The sequence below is a fragment of the Amblyomma americanum genome, chromosome 4, assembly GCF_052857255.1.
Source record: "Amblyomma americanum isolate KBUSLIRL-KWMA chromosome 4, ASM5285725v1, whole genome shotgun sequence".
Lineage (NCBI taxonomy): Eukaryota > Metazoa > Arthropoda > Arachnida > Ixodida > Ixodidae > Amblyomma > Amblyomma americanum.
The window spans coordinates 13,238,994-13,254,812 of NC_135500.1; the positions used below are offsets into that span (position 1 = coordinate 13,238,994).

At 49.2% G+C, this 15,819-nt stretch overlaps 1 protein-coding gene across 3 annotated transcripts in view; it reads left to right on the forward strand.

Annotated features, from left to right (window-relative positions):
* The window catches only part of LOC144127801 (DENN domain-containing protein 2D-like), a 352,039-nt gene that overhangs the window by 276,061 nt on the left and 60,159 nt on the right, over positions 1-15,819 (forward strand). For all 3 annotated transcript variants that reach the window (XM_077660720.1, XM_077660718.1, XM_077660719.1), the window contains one exon: positions 10,122-10,245. In XM_077660720.1, the coding sequence (XP_077516846.1) occupies positions 10,122-10,245 (124 nt within the window). The remainder of the gene's footprint in view (positions 1-10,121; positions 10,246-15,819) is intronic.

Here is a 15,819-nt window from a genome sequence, read left to right on the forward strand (position 1 = left end):
CCGCACCGACAGCAAAACCAGCTGTCTCCTTGTGCGCGGCGGCCCTGCCGCCCGGCTCCCGGAGCCCGTCGAACACCTTTCGACAAAACGGATCCTTCTGCTGAGCTTCGAGCAGCTCCTTTCTGCTGAACACGACCCCCACGGAACTCGCGTAGTCCACGTGGTTCACGCTCTCGCCCTGGATCAACGGTTGGTCCGCGTTCCTTACATGGGCTACAGCTCGGGTCAGTCCCTCGCTCTCCCCGGCTGTCGGGCGGTCGGTCGCGTGACCTTCCTCGCACTGGACAGGCGCTCGCGAGAGTGCGTCAGCCACAGCGTTGTTTTTCCCTTTGCGGTAGCGCACGGTGAAGTCGTACCGCTGCAGCAACAGGGACCAACGCGCTAGGCGGCCGCTCGGCTCGCTGAGTCGTCTCAGCCAGGTGAGCGCCATGTGATCCGTCTCGATCACAAATGTCACCCCATCGACGTAGTAGTCGAACTTACGCAGAGCAAAAACTATCGCGAGACATTCCTTCTCTGTCACCGAGTAGTTTCTCTCTGCCGGCGTCAACGAACGGCTCGCGAAAGCTACCGGACGGAGAAAGCCTTCATGCTCCTGAAGCAACACTGCTCCTAAGCCCAGGTCGCTTGCGTCGGTTTGAATCACAAACTCCCTGTTTAGGTCGGGTAGCTGCAACTCAGCCGTGTCAGCGAGCACTTTGGTGAGGTTGCGCAGTGCATCCTCTTGCTCGTGACCCCAACTCCAGCGCTCGCCTTTCTTCAAAAGCTTTGTCAAAGGCGCCTGCAGCGCTGCGCACTCTGGGATGAACTGGCGATAAAAGTTCGCCATTCCCAGGAAGCGCCTGAGTCCGGCTATATCTGTGGGCGACGGAAACTTAAGCAAAGCCTCAAGCTTATCGTCGCACGGCAGAATGCGGCCTCTGTCGATCGTGAACCCCAACAGTGTTATTCGGGTCGCGGCGATCTGTGCCTTCTTCGGGTTCAAAGTGATTCCCGCGGACCTCAGCCTCTCTAGGACGTCCCTCAAGTGGCGCAGGTGTTCCTCGAACGTTTTCGAGTACACCACGATGTCGTCTAGGTACGCGAGCGCATGTTGCCACTTCGCATCTCCCAGAACACGGTCCATTAGGCGCTGATAAGTAGCGGGTGCTCCTACCAAACCAAAAGACATTCTCTTGAACTGGAAAAGGCCTCTGTGACAAGTGAAAGCAGTTTTCTCCTTGTCCCGCTCATTCATTTCAACCTGAAAGTATCCGCGGCTAGCATCGAGCGTTGTGAAGTACTTCGCCCCACCTAGGTTGGACACTAGGGAAGAAATGGTGGGTAGAGGGTAGGCGTCTTTCCTCGTAACCTCATTCAGCTTGCGGTAGTCCACGCAAAGTCGATATGTATCGTCTTTCTTTGGAACCAAGACTACCGGGAAGCCCCAAGGGCTGTTAGACCTCTCAACAACGCCAGTGTCGATAAGTTCGTCTAAGGCGCTGTCCAGTGCTTTTCTCTTGGCCAAGCTAATTGGTCTAGGATTGCACTTCCAAGGCAGTGCGTCACCCGTGTCTATTCGGTGCCTGACTAGGGTAGTGAGGCCCGGGCGGTCAGTGAATGTCGCGTTGTACTCGTAGAGGAGCGATGACAAACGTGCCTTCTCCCTCTCCGTCACGCTGTTCACTTCCGACAACAAGGGGTGCGCTGACCTTCCCTGCACGGCAGAGCAGCTTTCTACCGCGGCAACCTTCTCTCTGCCCTCTCCCTCAGCGGCGATGGTCCGCTCGCCTCCTGGATCTCGGGCTGGCGCGGTGGATTTGTCACGGTCTCCCCCCGCTCGCGCCGCGTTCGGAGTCTGAATGGTCTGCGACACCGCGGGCGCTTTCGCGAAAGGCTTCAAGGCGCCTGATGTGCGCTCCCTGTAGCCTCCGCTGCTGATGTCTATCACAATACCTGTCTTGGCTAGGAAGTCTCGTCCAAGAATTACAGGAACGGATAAACAGGGAAGATGAACGAGGCGTTGTCGCCGCACGCGTCTTTCCCAGCGAACCACTATCCTAGCTGCACCGCTTGATTGCGCTGTGCCGCTCGCGAGGCGAAAAGTGGTATCGCACTCTCTCAGCCGGATTTTGTTCTCGCGGAGATGGTTTAACACCTCGTCACCGAACAAAGAAGCGCTTGCTCCTGTATCTAGTAACGCGGTGAATTTCTTTCGAGCTATTGTTAGCTCAATGAACGGCGCTGACAGGTCAACAGAATTTCCTACGCGACATGCCAAAGGCGCTAGCAAACCGGGGTTTTCTGTGCACGCCGCGCGGAATCGAAGGTCGATCACCGGCGGCTTTGGCCGTTTCCCGACCGTGTTTGGTCACGGGCGGGAGGGCGGCCACACTCGCGGGCGAAGTGTCCCGGCTGGTCGCACCGGTAGCAACGGTTGCCCGGGCCCCGACGGGCTAGGCGCTGGTCGCCCCGTTCCGGTCGGTCATCTCGAACTCGCGGCGCGGATGGTGGGGGCCGCGTGTCGGCCTCGCGATCTCGCCTCGGTTCATTCCGCTCTGCGGCAGCGTGTGCTGTTCGCAACGCGTAGCTGAATGGGTCCAAAGCGCGGTCGGTCAACTCCCAACCCCTTGGGACACGCTCGTCAGCAAACTGTGCTGACGCTTCAGCTCTAGATGGACTGCGCGCTGAGCTGGCATTCCACGCGCAGCGCGGCTCAAGTGACAGCGATGCGGGTGGGGGCGGCCGATACGCTCGCGCAGAGAGGATGTCTCCCTGAATGCGCTTCGCCTCAGCTGCCAGCTCATCCAAATCTCTGAACCTGACTCCTCTCAGGTAAGCCGTGAAAGTCGGGTGCGCTTGTCTCGTGACACGCTCAACTTTCTCCGTGTTCGTGGCGCGAGGGTCAGCGAGGCGATAAAGTTCGTCCATCGCTCGGACGTACTCTAACAGAGACTCGTCGGGGTGCTGGGTTCGGAGCTCCAGCTCTCTCCTCAAACGCCACTCATAGTTTGCGGGAAGGAATTCGTCGCGGAAGCTTGCGCAAAACTCCTCCATTGTCCTCGCTCGGTTGCCGGCTAGTCGGTACCAGCGGGCCGCTTGCTCCGTCAAAGAAACAGGCACAACACGCGCGAGCATTTCGGCGTCTGCGATTCCTGTCACTTGCTGATAATGCAGCAGACGGTCGAGGTACTCATTTGCTCCCGCAATGTCGTGGTACCCCGTGTAGGTAGGCAAGTCTATCCTAACACGTGGCGACTGGGCCGGGGCTTGCAAATTGTTTTGCAAAATACCCGCTAGACTCTGCATAACCTGCATTGCGTTCTGCAAGAGCACCTCGGATGATTGCGGACTAACACCCCCGGAGTTGGGCGCAGCCGCTGATGGCGTCGAATGATGAGGCCTAGGTGCCTCATTGTTCGCGCCGCGGAGCGGCGAGGCGCCCGATGTGGAGCCCCCCATGCCAGGCCTAAGTCCTACCAACGCGTCAGGGGATGTTACTCGGCTATTCCGCGTGGAACGCCCAAGATTCACAAATTCGAACCCTTCCAACGGCGCGTCAAGTAGGGAGCCCTGGTTATGTGCCGCTGGCTCTGACAGCATAAACAAAGACTGCAAGTCACTCCTGTCGGCTGCCATCCTTTGTTAGGGCGACGGTAGTCGTTCGCTCCAACAAAGGTCACTGCTCGATTGCCTAGTTCGCCCCACGTTCGGGCGCCAAGATATGGGGTCACTCTGCGTCCAGCCGGCCGGGAAGGCGAGCTTCCGTGCAAGCTACACGCAGGCGTTATTTAAGCACGCAACACGTTTCCCCAACCCGTGGCGCAGAGTCGCAGCCACGGCAGGTCCGGACGAAATAGGCAACGGCAGGGCACGCTAGGAAATAGTTTATTATCCTAACGCGAGGTAAAGCACACTGCGGAAGAATGTTCTATCCGTAAAATAGATGTTCAGTAGCTCACCAAGTCGTTGACGTCGACCGGCGTTGGTGTTCGGGGGCCGGCGGGCAGCGGAAGGGGTCCGTGGGGTAGTTAGGTCAGGTCCGGCGGCGAGAGAGCTTCCCGCCGCGCGATCACCCCTTTTTATCCCCTCGGTCATTGCCTCCCTCGCAGCAAATCGTTACCGTCAAGCTTAGGCGTGCTACCCTCTCCGCAGAAGGCCGCGCGCTGCCGTGACGTCACGTCAGTGCTGGGGCGGAAATGAGCAGAGTCGCGGGGGTGCCTTCTCTCCACATTCCTGGTGGCCAGCGCGCCCGTGTAGGTCACGGTCGCCGCTGGCGCGGGGGACGAGGAGGGGATACCAGTGTATCCCACAAGGTCGACCTCACAAGGTTTTCTTTTTTAACAAGGGCGACTATACATCAATGAAGTACGAACTTGCGTCTTTCGTTCCTGACTTTATTAATCTTTCACGAATGAGCTGGAATGCCTAATTGATCAATGTATTCCATCTAAAAGCTTATCAGGAAAAAACATTGCTTTCTAGAATAATACAAAAGAAAAATCAGTTCCCTGCAGTATTGCAGTCGATTCGTGCTTTTGGCAGTATACACTAAAAACTGAAATTAAAGCTCTTAAGGATAGCTTTTTTAATGACTGGGGATCAAAACTGCATAATAATCCCAAGGAATTGTGGACGTCTTTGAAACACAACGGACGTGAACCAGTTGGAATCCCGAATATAGACCTCGATGGTGAAATTATTACTAATGTTGATGATAAGGCATGCTGTTTTAATGCTTTTTTTCAGTCTGCTTTTGTGCCAAGGTACATCGGAGAACTTCCGTTAACTTGTCAATCTGTCACTGAAACCATGTCTGAATTGGTTTTTACTCACCAAGATGTGTTAAAATTGCTTAGCAATATTAATTCATCTTCTGCCAGTGGTCCTGATGGTGTTCCTAACTTTGTTTTAAAGTCATGCCCTAATGAAATCTCTCATTACTTAGTGATCTTGTTCCGAGCATCTCTTAACTCGGCGTCTCTGCCAAATTACTGGAAAAATGCTAATGTGGTACCAGTGCATAAAAGTGGTTCAAAAAGCTCTGTTGTTAATTATCGACCGATTCCTTTAACCAGTGTATGCTGTAAAATGTTGGAGCACATAATATATAGCGCAGTAATGAAACTCCTTGAATCTCATGAGTATTTTACAGGATTTCAGCTTGGCTTTAGGTCAGATTTTTTCTGTACTACTCAGTTGCTTGAGTTTAGTAATGATCTGTTTTCTTCCTTTGACCGTGGCTCTCAGATAGATTGTGTATTTATAGATTTTAAGAAAGCCTTTGACTCTGTACCTCATTTACTATTGTTACACAAGTTAAGTTTTCTCGGTCTGCACCCCACTGTCATCGATGGGCTTCATTCGTATCTGCAGGGCCGCATGCAGCGTGTTTTGTATAATGGTTCGCACTCAGATTATGTAAATGTTTCCTCAGGTGTACCGCAGGGGTCTGTTCTTGGACCTCCAATTTTTCTGATTTATATCAATGATATTGTTTTGGATCTTACATGCAAAGCTCGGCTATATGCTAACTACTTTGTCGTTTACCATGTTGTGGAAAGTTCCTCTGATGCGTTAAAATTCAGCGAAACTTGCATCTCATCCAGTGCTGGTGCTCAAAGTGGCAAATGTCTTTGAACGCTACAAAATGCCAACTTATCTCTTTCACTCGAAAGTGTTCCGCATTACAAACAAGTTACTCATTGCATAATGTTCCCCTGTAAAAAGTACTTGAATATAAGTATCTCGGTGTTTATTTGACATCTAACCTAACATGGACGAGGCAAGTTGAGTGTATTACATCCGAAGCCTGCAGAATACTTGATTTCTTAAAATTAAATTTCATTAAAGCACAGTCTAATGTCAAACAACTCCTGTGTTTCACTTACATACGACCAACTCTTGAATATGCCTGCCCTGTATGGGACCCCCAGTTTGCTTACTTATCTGGCAACCAGGATGCAGGCTGCTATGGGATAGGTTCTAGGATTAGCAGAGGAGAGCTATTAGTAGAATTTTCAGCAAGAAATAATTTATGGATCATGAATACCTTCTTCCGCAAATGAGAGAACAGGAAGTGGACTTGGAAGAGCCCCAATGGTGAGACTAAAAATGAAATCGACTTCATACTATGCGCTCAACATTGCATCGTTCAGGATGTGGATGTCCTCGGAAAGGTGCGTTGTAACGACCACAGAATGGTAAGGTCTCGAATTAGCTTAGACTTGAAGAGAGAATGAAAGAAGCTAGTGAAGAGCAAGTTCATTAACGAGCTAGCCGTAAGAGGAAAAATAGAGGAATTCAGGATATCGCTGCAGAACAGATATTCAGCTTTAACTGAGGAAGGCGATCTTAATGTTGATACAATGAACGATAATCTGACAGCTATCGTTGCAGAGTGCACAGTAGAAGTAGGTGGTAGGACAGTTCGACAGGATACTGGAAAGCTATCTCAGGTGACGAAAGATCTGATCAAAGCATGAGGGCATCTAACCCTACAGACAGGATAGAACTAGCAGAGCTATCGAACTTAAATAAATAAGCGCAAGGGTAGCCGACATAAGGAAGTTTAATATGGAGGGAATCGAGCATGCTCTAAAAGACGGAGGTAGCCTAAAACCGGTGAAGAGGAAACTAGGCATAGGTAAAAACCAGATGTATGCGTTAAGAGACAAGGAAGGAAATGTCATTAGCAGTATGGATAAGATAGAAGTAGCCGAGCAGTTCTACACAAATCTGTACAGTATCCAATATAATCAGAACATTAATGAGAGAGAGAGTAGCAAACAGCAGTGCGCCATCCCGCCAGTAACGAAAGAGGAAGCAAAGAAAGCCTTAGGAGCAATGCAAACGGGAAAAGCAGCTGGGGAGGATCAGGTAACAGCAGATCTGTTGAAGGACAGAGGGGACATCGTGCTAGAAAAACTAGCCACCCTGTATACGCAATGCCTTATGGCCTCGACCGTACCAGAAGCTTGGAAGAACAAAAACATTATCTTAATTCATAAGAAAGGAGATGCCAAGAACTTGAAAATTACAGGCGGATCAGCTTACTGTCTGTTGCCTGCAACGTATTTACTAAGGTAATCGCTAATAGAATCAGGGCAACCCTAGACCTCGATCAACCAAATGATCAGGCAGGTTTCCTAAAGGGTACTCGACAATAGACCATATTCACACTACCAGTCAGATGAGAAATGCACAGGCTATAATCAACCCCTATATATAGCCTTTATAGATTACGAGAAGGCATTTGACTCAGTGGAAACTTCAGCAGTCATGCAGGAATTGTGGAATCAGAGTGCAGAAGAGCCTTATGTGAAAATACTAGAAGATGTCTATAGTAGGTGCACAGCTACCACAGTTCTCCATAAATTCAGCAATGAAATTCTACAAAAAAAGAGTGTCAGGCTTGTAAAACATGATCAGTGTGTTATAGAAGCAGAACAGAAATGTGGGTCTAAAAATTAATATGCAGAAGACTAAAGTAATGTTCAACAGTCTCGGAAGAGAACAGCAGCTTACCATCTGTAGCGAGGTGCTGCAAATGGTGAGGGATCCGCCTACTTAGGGCAGGTAGGGACCACAGATCCGTATCACAAAAGTGAAATAACTAGAATGGGTTGGAGCACATATGGCAGGTTCTCTGAGATCATGAATAGCAGTTTACAAATACCCCTCAAGAGAAAAGTATACAACAGCCATATCTTACTGGTATTCACCTATGGGGCAGAAATGTGGAGACGAATGAAAAGAGTTCAGCTTAAGTTAAGGACAGCGCAGTGAGCCATGGAAAAAAAATGATAGGTGTAACGTTAAGAGACTGGAAGAGGGCAGAGTGGATCAGGGATCAAACGCGGGTTAATGACATCCTAGTTGAAATCAAGAGGAAGAAATGGGCTTGGACAGGGCATGCAATGTAAAGGCAAGATAACTGGTGGTCTTTAAGGGTAACAGAGCTAATTCCAAGAAAAGGCAAGCGCAGCAGGTGGGAGCAGAAAGATAGGTGGGCTGTTGAGATTAAGTAATTAAGGAGCTAGGGTGGTGCAGTTGGCACAGGACAGAGTTAATTGGAGAGCTATCGGAGAGGCCTTTGTCCTTCAGTGGACATAGTCGGGATGATGGTGGTGAGTATGCTAACATTTTGGGTTGGGGGGGGGGGGGGTCACTTTTATTAAGACGGAACAGGTTTTTCTGGTTTATCTTATAAGGACTGCATAATTAAAATTTTACTGCACCTATGTAGACTGTAATGACAGCTTGGCAGGGAGCAAGACTTCGCTGCAGTGCTGTTAGCTCTTACAACCTCCACTTGCGACACTATGTGTGATGATCCCACATACTGCGCAGGTCCACATGGGACGGAGAGGCATAAAGACATCCTTTGACTCAGTTCGGATGTAACAGATATATTCAGGAGTTACATGATATTGTTATGTGCCAGCAGTTTATTGACTTAGTTGGGACGTAACAGATATATTCAGGAGTTACATGATATTGTTATGTGCCAGCAGTTTATTGACTTAGTCAGGACATAACAGATATATTCAGGAGTTACATGATATTGTTATGTGCCAGCAGTTTATTGCCTTAGTTGGGACGTAACAGATATATTCAGGAGTTACATGATATTATGTGCCAGCAGTTTATTGACTTAGTTGGGACGTAACAGATATATTCAGGAGTTACATGATATTGTTATGTGCCAGCAGTTTATTGACTTAGTTGGGACGTAACAGATATATTCAGGAGTTACATGATATTGTTATGTGCCAGCAGTTTATTGACTTAGTTGGGACGTAACAGATATATTCAGGAGTTACATGATATTGTTATGTGCCAGCAGTTTATTGACTTAGTTGGGACGTAACAGATATATTCAAGAGTTACATGATATTGTTATGTGCCAGCAGTTTGTTGACTTAATTGGGACGTAACAGATATATTCAGGAGTTACATGATATTGTTATGTGCCAGCAGTTTATTGACTTAGTTGGGACGTAACAGATATATTCAGGAGTTACATGATATTATGTGCCAGCAGTTTATTGACTTAGTTGGGACGCAGCAGATATATTCAGGAGTTACATGATATTGTTATGGGCCAGCAGTTTATTGACTTAGTTGGGACGTAACAGATATATTCAGGAGTTACATGATATTGTTATGTGCCAGCAGTTTATTGACTTAGTTCGGACGTAGCAGATATATTCAAGAATTACATGATATTGTTATGTGCCAACAGTTTATTGTCGGAGTGTTGAACCGATGGAGTTAGACAAAGCTCAGCTCAACGAAGCTACTCTAGCTGAGACGGCAGGCCCCGAACGTCGTTTTTCTCCTCTCCAGCTGCCTGCCTAACTTTATCTTCAGGGCCGCTGCGTTGGTGCTCTAGCCTTTGTCAGAAAAAACAGAGGGAGTTGACCTTTTCGTTTGCTGAAACTCAGCTTCTCTGCGAAGGCTTGGGGCCCCAGAGGACCGACCGCCAACAGTGTCTTCTCAGGCCTTGCTTGTCACCTTGACTTTTTCTCCTTTCTTTTCCTGTCCATTCGGGCGATCCTTCTTTCCAGGCGTCTACCTCACCCTCCTCTCAGTGCCGCTGTCACTCTTGCGGGGCATGCTTGACCGTTTGAGTGCTTGTCGACGTAGGAACAAAGATGACGGCGAGGCTGTTGGTCTTCAGACCCCTAATGAGCCTTGGCCTCCGACACCCAACGACTGCTGGCGCCGTATAGTCTCTGGGGTCCCACAAAGGGAACATGCCGTTGGAGATAGCGGCCCTCCGCAGACGAGCAGCTCACTGTCACACTCCTCCACTGGGTGGTGAAAGGGGTCTGTTGTTTCCGGCAGGTTGATGGGGTCCTACTCGGCTCCTTCCCAGCAGCATCAGTACCTAGGAATAAATGAACTAAGTGAAAACTCTTTACTTTTGCAAGATGTTTTCATCCAGAGCTTATTGTGGTGATCATCGCAGGCCTTTGCGGGTGAGATTATACAAACAGTCCTTCACTCGAGCAGGACGAGCCACTGAAGGTTAAGCGCCAATTGTTATTGGATAAGGTCGCACAGGACAGGGTTATTTGGAATGGCCAGCAGCAGGCAGTTTTTTTTTTAATTGATGGCCTCTCTTATGCTTTCAGGTGCTGGTGGTGGACGTTGACAGAGGAGCTCTGCTGTGTGAGGATGAGGACAACCGAGACGTGGTGCCCCAGAAGTTGCAACAGTCTCTCTCTACAGCACTCAGCCTGGCCAAGAACATGACTGGTGGGTGTGCCCCGTTTTGCACTAGGGCCAGATGAAAAAAAAAAACTCGCTGCCAATTTGCGTAGTTAGGCCAAATATGAATATGTGCACTATCATGGTGTTTTTTGTTCTGCACTACATTGCTACGCTGAGGTGGTCGTTGTGGTGTGTTTTTTCATGCCAAGATTGAAGACATATTAATGTACACTGTGCTCATCATTGTGTTTTGTATTTGGTTCATACCCAAGGTTAAAAGTAGTCTTATGATCTGTAAAGTAGTTCGACAGGGTTTTCATACTAGACACCACAGTTTTGTAGCTGGTTTGAAAGACCAAGTCTCTGCAAGTCTCCCACTGCATTCTAACCATGCCATTCGGATTAGCCAATCTTAGGCCACAATGGTCTTCTGCCTTCTTGACAGGGTTTGGATGCTTGTTGCAGTCTTTGTTAAAGTCACCAACTAGAAGCAACATCTCATTCCTAAACCTAATGGGAATCCCAGACTGCACTATTTGTGTGGCACACGTCTCACATGCACTTGGGGAAATGTAACCCACAATCACAGTCACACTGCTAGGCAGGCACACTGCACACATTTCACAATCATAGATCAGCAACTCCGGAGCAATGTCATGAAGCCCAAGCTTGGTGTAAATGCTACTCCAGCACATTTGTTGCGCTGGTGTTGGGCGGAGCACACCTACTCAAACCCTGCGACTGGGATGGGGTACTCTGTTCCCATGTTAGTTTCTGTAAGGCAAAGCAGTTGGAACTTGCTGCAGAATGGCGTCTCTGGCAATGTCGTCGCTGTGACGTTGCAATGACTGAATGTTGAGCAATGCCACGATGGCCTCACTGGTTTGGACCATAGCTTTGCACTGACCGAATGAACTTGTGTCGCTCGAGCCACCTGAACACTTTGAACAAGGCTTGTTTCTATTGACATGATAGAACTGAACTGAAAGTCGTTTTCTTGGTTCGTCAAGTAGAGGCCTTGCAGCGACATCACCCGACTGAGCGCTACATGCGCCAAACTCTGTGGGGGTTCTTGACATAATCCACAATCACCTGGTCGTACTTTCTCCACTGTGACTTGTGGATTGTCATGGCGATGGCCTTGACAACTGGGAACTGATTGTAATATGTTTCAGTGTCCTGACTTTGGTCGAGAACTGCACTTTGACTGGGATCCAATCTGCAGATATCTCCCGATTAGTGCATCGCAAGTTTTTGGACTGGAATTTAGTGCAAGCAACTGTGGTGGGCGGGCATTCCAACCACAGTCATAGGGCACAGCCGTCGACATCCTTCTGTACATAATTTAGGGTTTTCGTTACGGCCAAACCATTGGTGCCATCAATGTTCCAGATTATCACATAGGTTTTCCCTCGCACACTCTGATTGTAGCTGGGCCAGTCGGCCTTGCCTAGCCACGGGATTCCCTGAATGGCCATTTTCCATTCCTCATGGTTACAATGTCATTGACGGAACACTCGATGGCAGCAGAGTCATTGGCGGCTGCCACAGTCTGGTTGGAGGCACCAGAATCCCAGTTCGAGTAGTAGTATAGCCGAGCTGCAGTGGGACACCACCTGTTCATCGCTGATGAAACGAGCCTCAAGGACCACTTTCTCTTTATCAGTCAAGACCTCACCATCACCGCTCTTTGTTAGGATAGTTGAGAAGAGGACATCACTCTGGCACTAATTACCGTAATTTCCAAACTATAGTCCACACCCGGTGTATAGTCCACAGGGGAAATTTTTGGCTAAAAATAAAATTTTCTTGCTTAGATAATTCGCACATGCGCAGGGACGAATTTCGGGTGAAATTAAGTTTTTGAGACTGTCCGCAAGCAGTATATACAATAGCATTTTATTGTCGAGAACTAAAACTGCGTATTTTATTAGACTGCATTGATTTCAGTCCTAGAACCCGTCAAAATCACTTCCACCAGGGCTTTCAAAATGAAACAAGTCAATCACGTCAGATTCGACCAATGGTTCAGCACTATGTTCATCACCATCAGAATCCTTGAGTTCTAGGCTATTCTTCTTTTCGGAGCTATCGCAATCATTCTGACTGCGCCAGCCATGGTGTTACGTGTACATTTATGTGTCCGCGAATTTATTGTTTATTTAAATTCATAAGTAATAACATGGTAACATATCGTAGGCGCCCACTTGGGGCATGTTTTTTATTATTTCATAGCCACCGATAGGTTTCTCAGGCTCTGACAAGCAATCAGAAAAAATAAAATTATATACAGTCTGCACTCATAGATAGTCCGCATGATGCAAAATTTCAACTTTTAAACATGTATAGTCCGGAAATTATGGTAGTATAGTATGATAGGGTGTGCCGTGACATGACTGAGGTGTTGTAGACGTTCCCTTTCATCTTTGGCCGTTTGAAGACTTCGGCCGCTCTTACAGGTGGGAGCTGTAGCATGTCACCACAGACAGCATCAAAGCCTCCAAACAGCTTGTCGATGTGGGTGGGCCGAATCTTTTTCAGTCAACTGTCTAGCATGTGCAGCATATATGACAACAACTTGCTGACCTCGTCGATTATCACACATTGTACCTTTCTGAACAGCGTTCGAAACGTGTTTAGTTCGCTGGCAGACAGACCTTGGTTGTTGTCTTTATGTGTCATGGCCGGCTTAAAGGCAAGAGTGAACAGTGCTACCACCAAGGGCCACTGCAGCCTTCCCAGTAGTTGCACAGGCAATGAAGGCGTTGGTAGAAGCATCGCTTGCTGACACCGTGGCAGCATTAGTGTACTGGCTATAAATGGCCATTACGAGCCGCAGCATGAATGTTTTACCACAGCCCACAGCACTGGTGAAGAAGATGCGCAACGACTCGGAGTTCGGCATGGTCAACCTGTTGATAACCTCATGGAGTATTTTGTGTTGACCAATGCTGGTGAACTGCACCTTTGCATAGAGCTCAGCATGGGACATCACATCATTTCTCCTGCGAACCGCGCCAGCTTTGAGTGCGCACTCGCATTGACAAGGGTGCCACAGCCGCCGATGGGTGGATTGGCAGCACGCTTCTTCCCGTGTGTTCCCAACTTAGGTTAGCACGCCCGTCATTGCCTTGTGAAAGGACTTGCTGTAAGTCCCACTTACGTTCTCCAAGGTCTCCAACGTAAATTTGGGGAGCTTGGAAGCCGGGAGCGGAGGCGGCACGTGTCGGCTTTCAGCGCAGTGCCGAAATCATACTAGCTACTGCGTGGCAGCGACGGCGGAGACTTGCACCTTGGTTCGCGGCATAACCTTCAGGCCACGCAAACCCTCTGACTGATGGCCTTTTTCGGGTTTTAAGCTTCTTGATTGCAGAAGTAGCGCGAGCAGCTCCGGGAGCAATGAGTCATGCAACCATTCATGGTATGTAAGACTACCTTTTTCTTGAGAATTTGAATTTTCCTAAAAAAACCAAGCAGGTGGTCTATGCGATTATGTCCCGTATCCGGGAAAAAACACGGCAACGACGTGTTAAGCGCCCATTGTTCAGAGTCTGCAACTCTTATCATGTAGGTAGGCAAGGGGTGTGAACGTGGCAGTGAGATCATTCACACGAGGCACTGAAGCTTAAGGCCAAGCAGTTTCCAAGGGATACCAACTGTCACGTACTACGGGCCTTGTGTACGACCCGCAGCAGCGTTAAAGGGACACTGAGGAGAAATTGAAGTTGGCTTTTATCGATAGAATACCAGCTCCGGATCACAAACACGCCACTCTTACTGAAAACAAAGCTCTTGTAAGGTAGAAAATAGCAAGAACCAAAATAAAGGTATTGCCGCCACAGGCCGATCTCGCAAGTACATGCATGCTGACATCAAAGGACGAGACGCCACCTTGGAGGAATTTTCCTTCCTACGTGGAGTTCGCGAATCTCTGAGGCTGACAAAGGAAGGTTGCACGGTTCAATATTCAAGTAAGCTTTGTTTTAAAACTGATAGTGCACTTTTATCACACAAGGAAGACAGACAAAAGACAACCTGAATGTTGGAAGCAAAGAAAACCGATGCTTGGCGGCGCCACAGGTGGCCAGGAGAGTTTCAATTTGTTATGGCGCTTTGCGTCTATGAGCTTTGCGTGCCCCGCGGTTTTGTTTTTGACGTGCCTCGATTTACAAGCGCCGAACAGCAGAGGAACTCCAAGTGCCGCTTCGAGTGCTAGTTAACCTTTGAAGGAGCTTGTTAAGGCTGGTCAGATGATCGGCACAGCCGATGAAAAACTATGATGGCACGATGGTCGGTGATCGTACAAGGCAGTTCGCAGTATAAAGAGCACTTGTGTCTTTGCACGCTCGCCCGGCGAAACATTCCCGGCTGTGCCAGTCAACTTCAAACTACTTAACGGAAATCGTTTATTAGGGACGGGAGACAAGGTACAAGGCAGTTAAGAAAAATTGCTGATGGCCTAGCTCTATTTGGCCAGGATATACGTAACGGAAGCGCGGAGACTTCTGCATCAGAAGAGCGCATTCACTAGAAGTGCCTTTATTGATGGTTATCCTTGAGCCGTCGTGCCGGAGTGGTAGCATTTCCGCCTCAAATGCCAAACGCCCTGGTTCAATTCCAAGCCTCGGCACAGGATTTTTTTTTTATTCAGTGAGTGGGTAGGGGAGGGTTTCAGTGGCTCCCATAGATGCCGCCACCGAATACGTTGGTTAGCGGTTAAGCGCAGGCTCTGTTAAGGCGTGTTTATACGCCAGCATAACGCGCACGCGCGCGCTGCACGACGACGTTATGTCGGCCAAAGCGAGACTCTCTATACTCCAACTACGCTTGACCGCCGACGCGTTCGGCGGCTTCGGCACACTCTGACCACACTGACGGCGACTTGGAGCATGTCCCTATTTCGTGCCGAGTGCGCCAGCCGCCGCCGGCCCGGCCAGACCGATTCAGCTCCGCAGCGAGCTGCGCGTTGTGACGTAATTCAATAACTTCGGCAGTTGGGCGGAGCTATTCTTTTCGAGCTCTCTGCTAATTTAATCCATTCACAGTACACATCTGAAGGTACATGCAAGTGGGCGAGAGAGCCCGGTCCAGTAGACTCATTGGATCCAGCGGAAGCCGTTGAAGCGTCGTGCGTCGGCTTTAGTGCTTTAGTTTCAAGCCGGCAACTTTAAACGCGAGTGCCCTTGAGCGCCCATCCGTTTTCTTTGCGACAAAAAAACAAAAAACAAACAACTTGGCCCTTGCAACAGTGGGAGACCTCGACGCCGCCTGCTGCACTGTGCAACCGCGCCGTTCAAGGAATCACAATCCGTTGGCCCCAAAGCCCCGGCCAGCCTCCGATGGGCGTAACGCGCCGACCTTGTCGTGGCCCCTCGCGACTCCCCGCACTGGGGTTATGATATCTGATTAGCAACGGCTGCTCACTGAGAAAGGGGGAAACGACCCGCCGGTGCCTAACCTAACTGTGCTCCCTCAAAAGCATTGCACGCTCTCTGCGGCTGAAGTCGCTGAAATGCAGGCCGGAGTTTTTGCGAGAACTTCGTCGTCGGGTTCGGGAACGGGATCCATCGTAACGCTGGCAAGGCGCCGGTGCAAACGTAAACGAAGCGATGGTAGCGA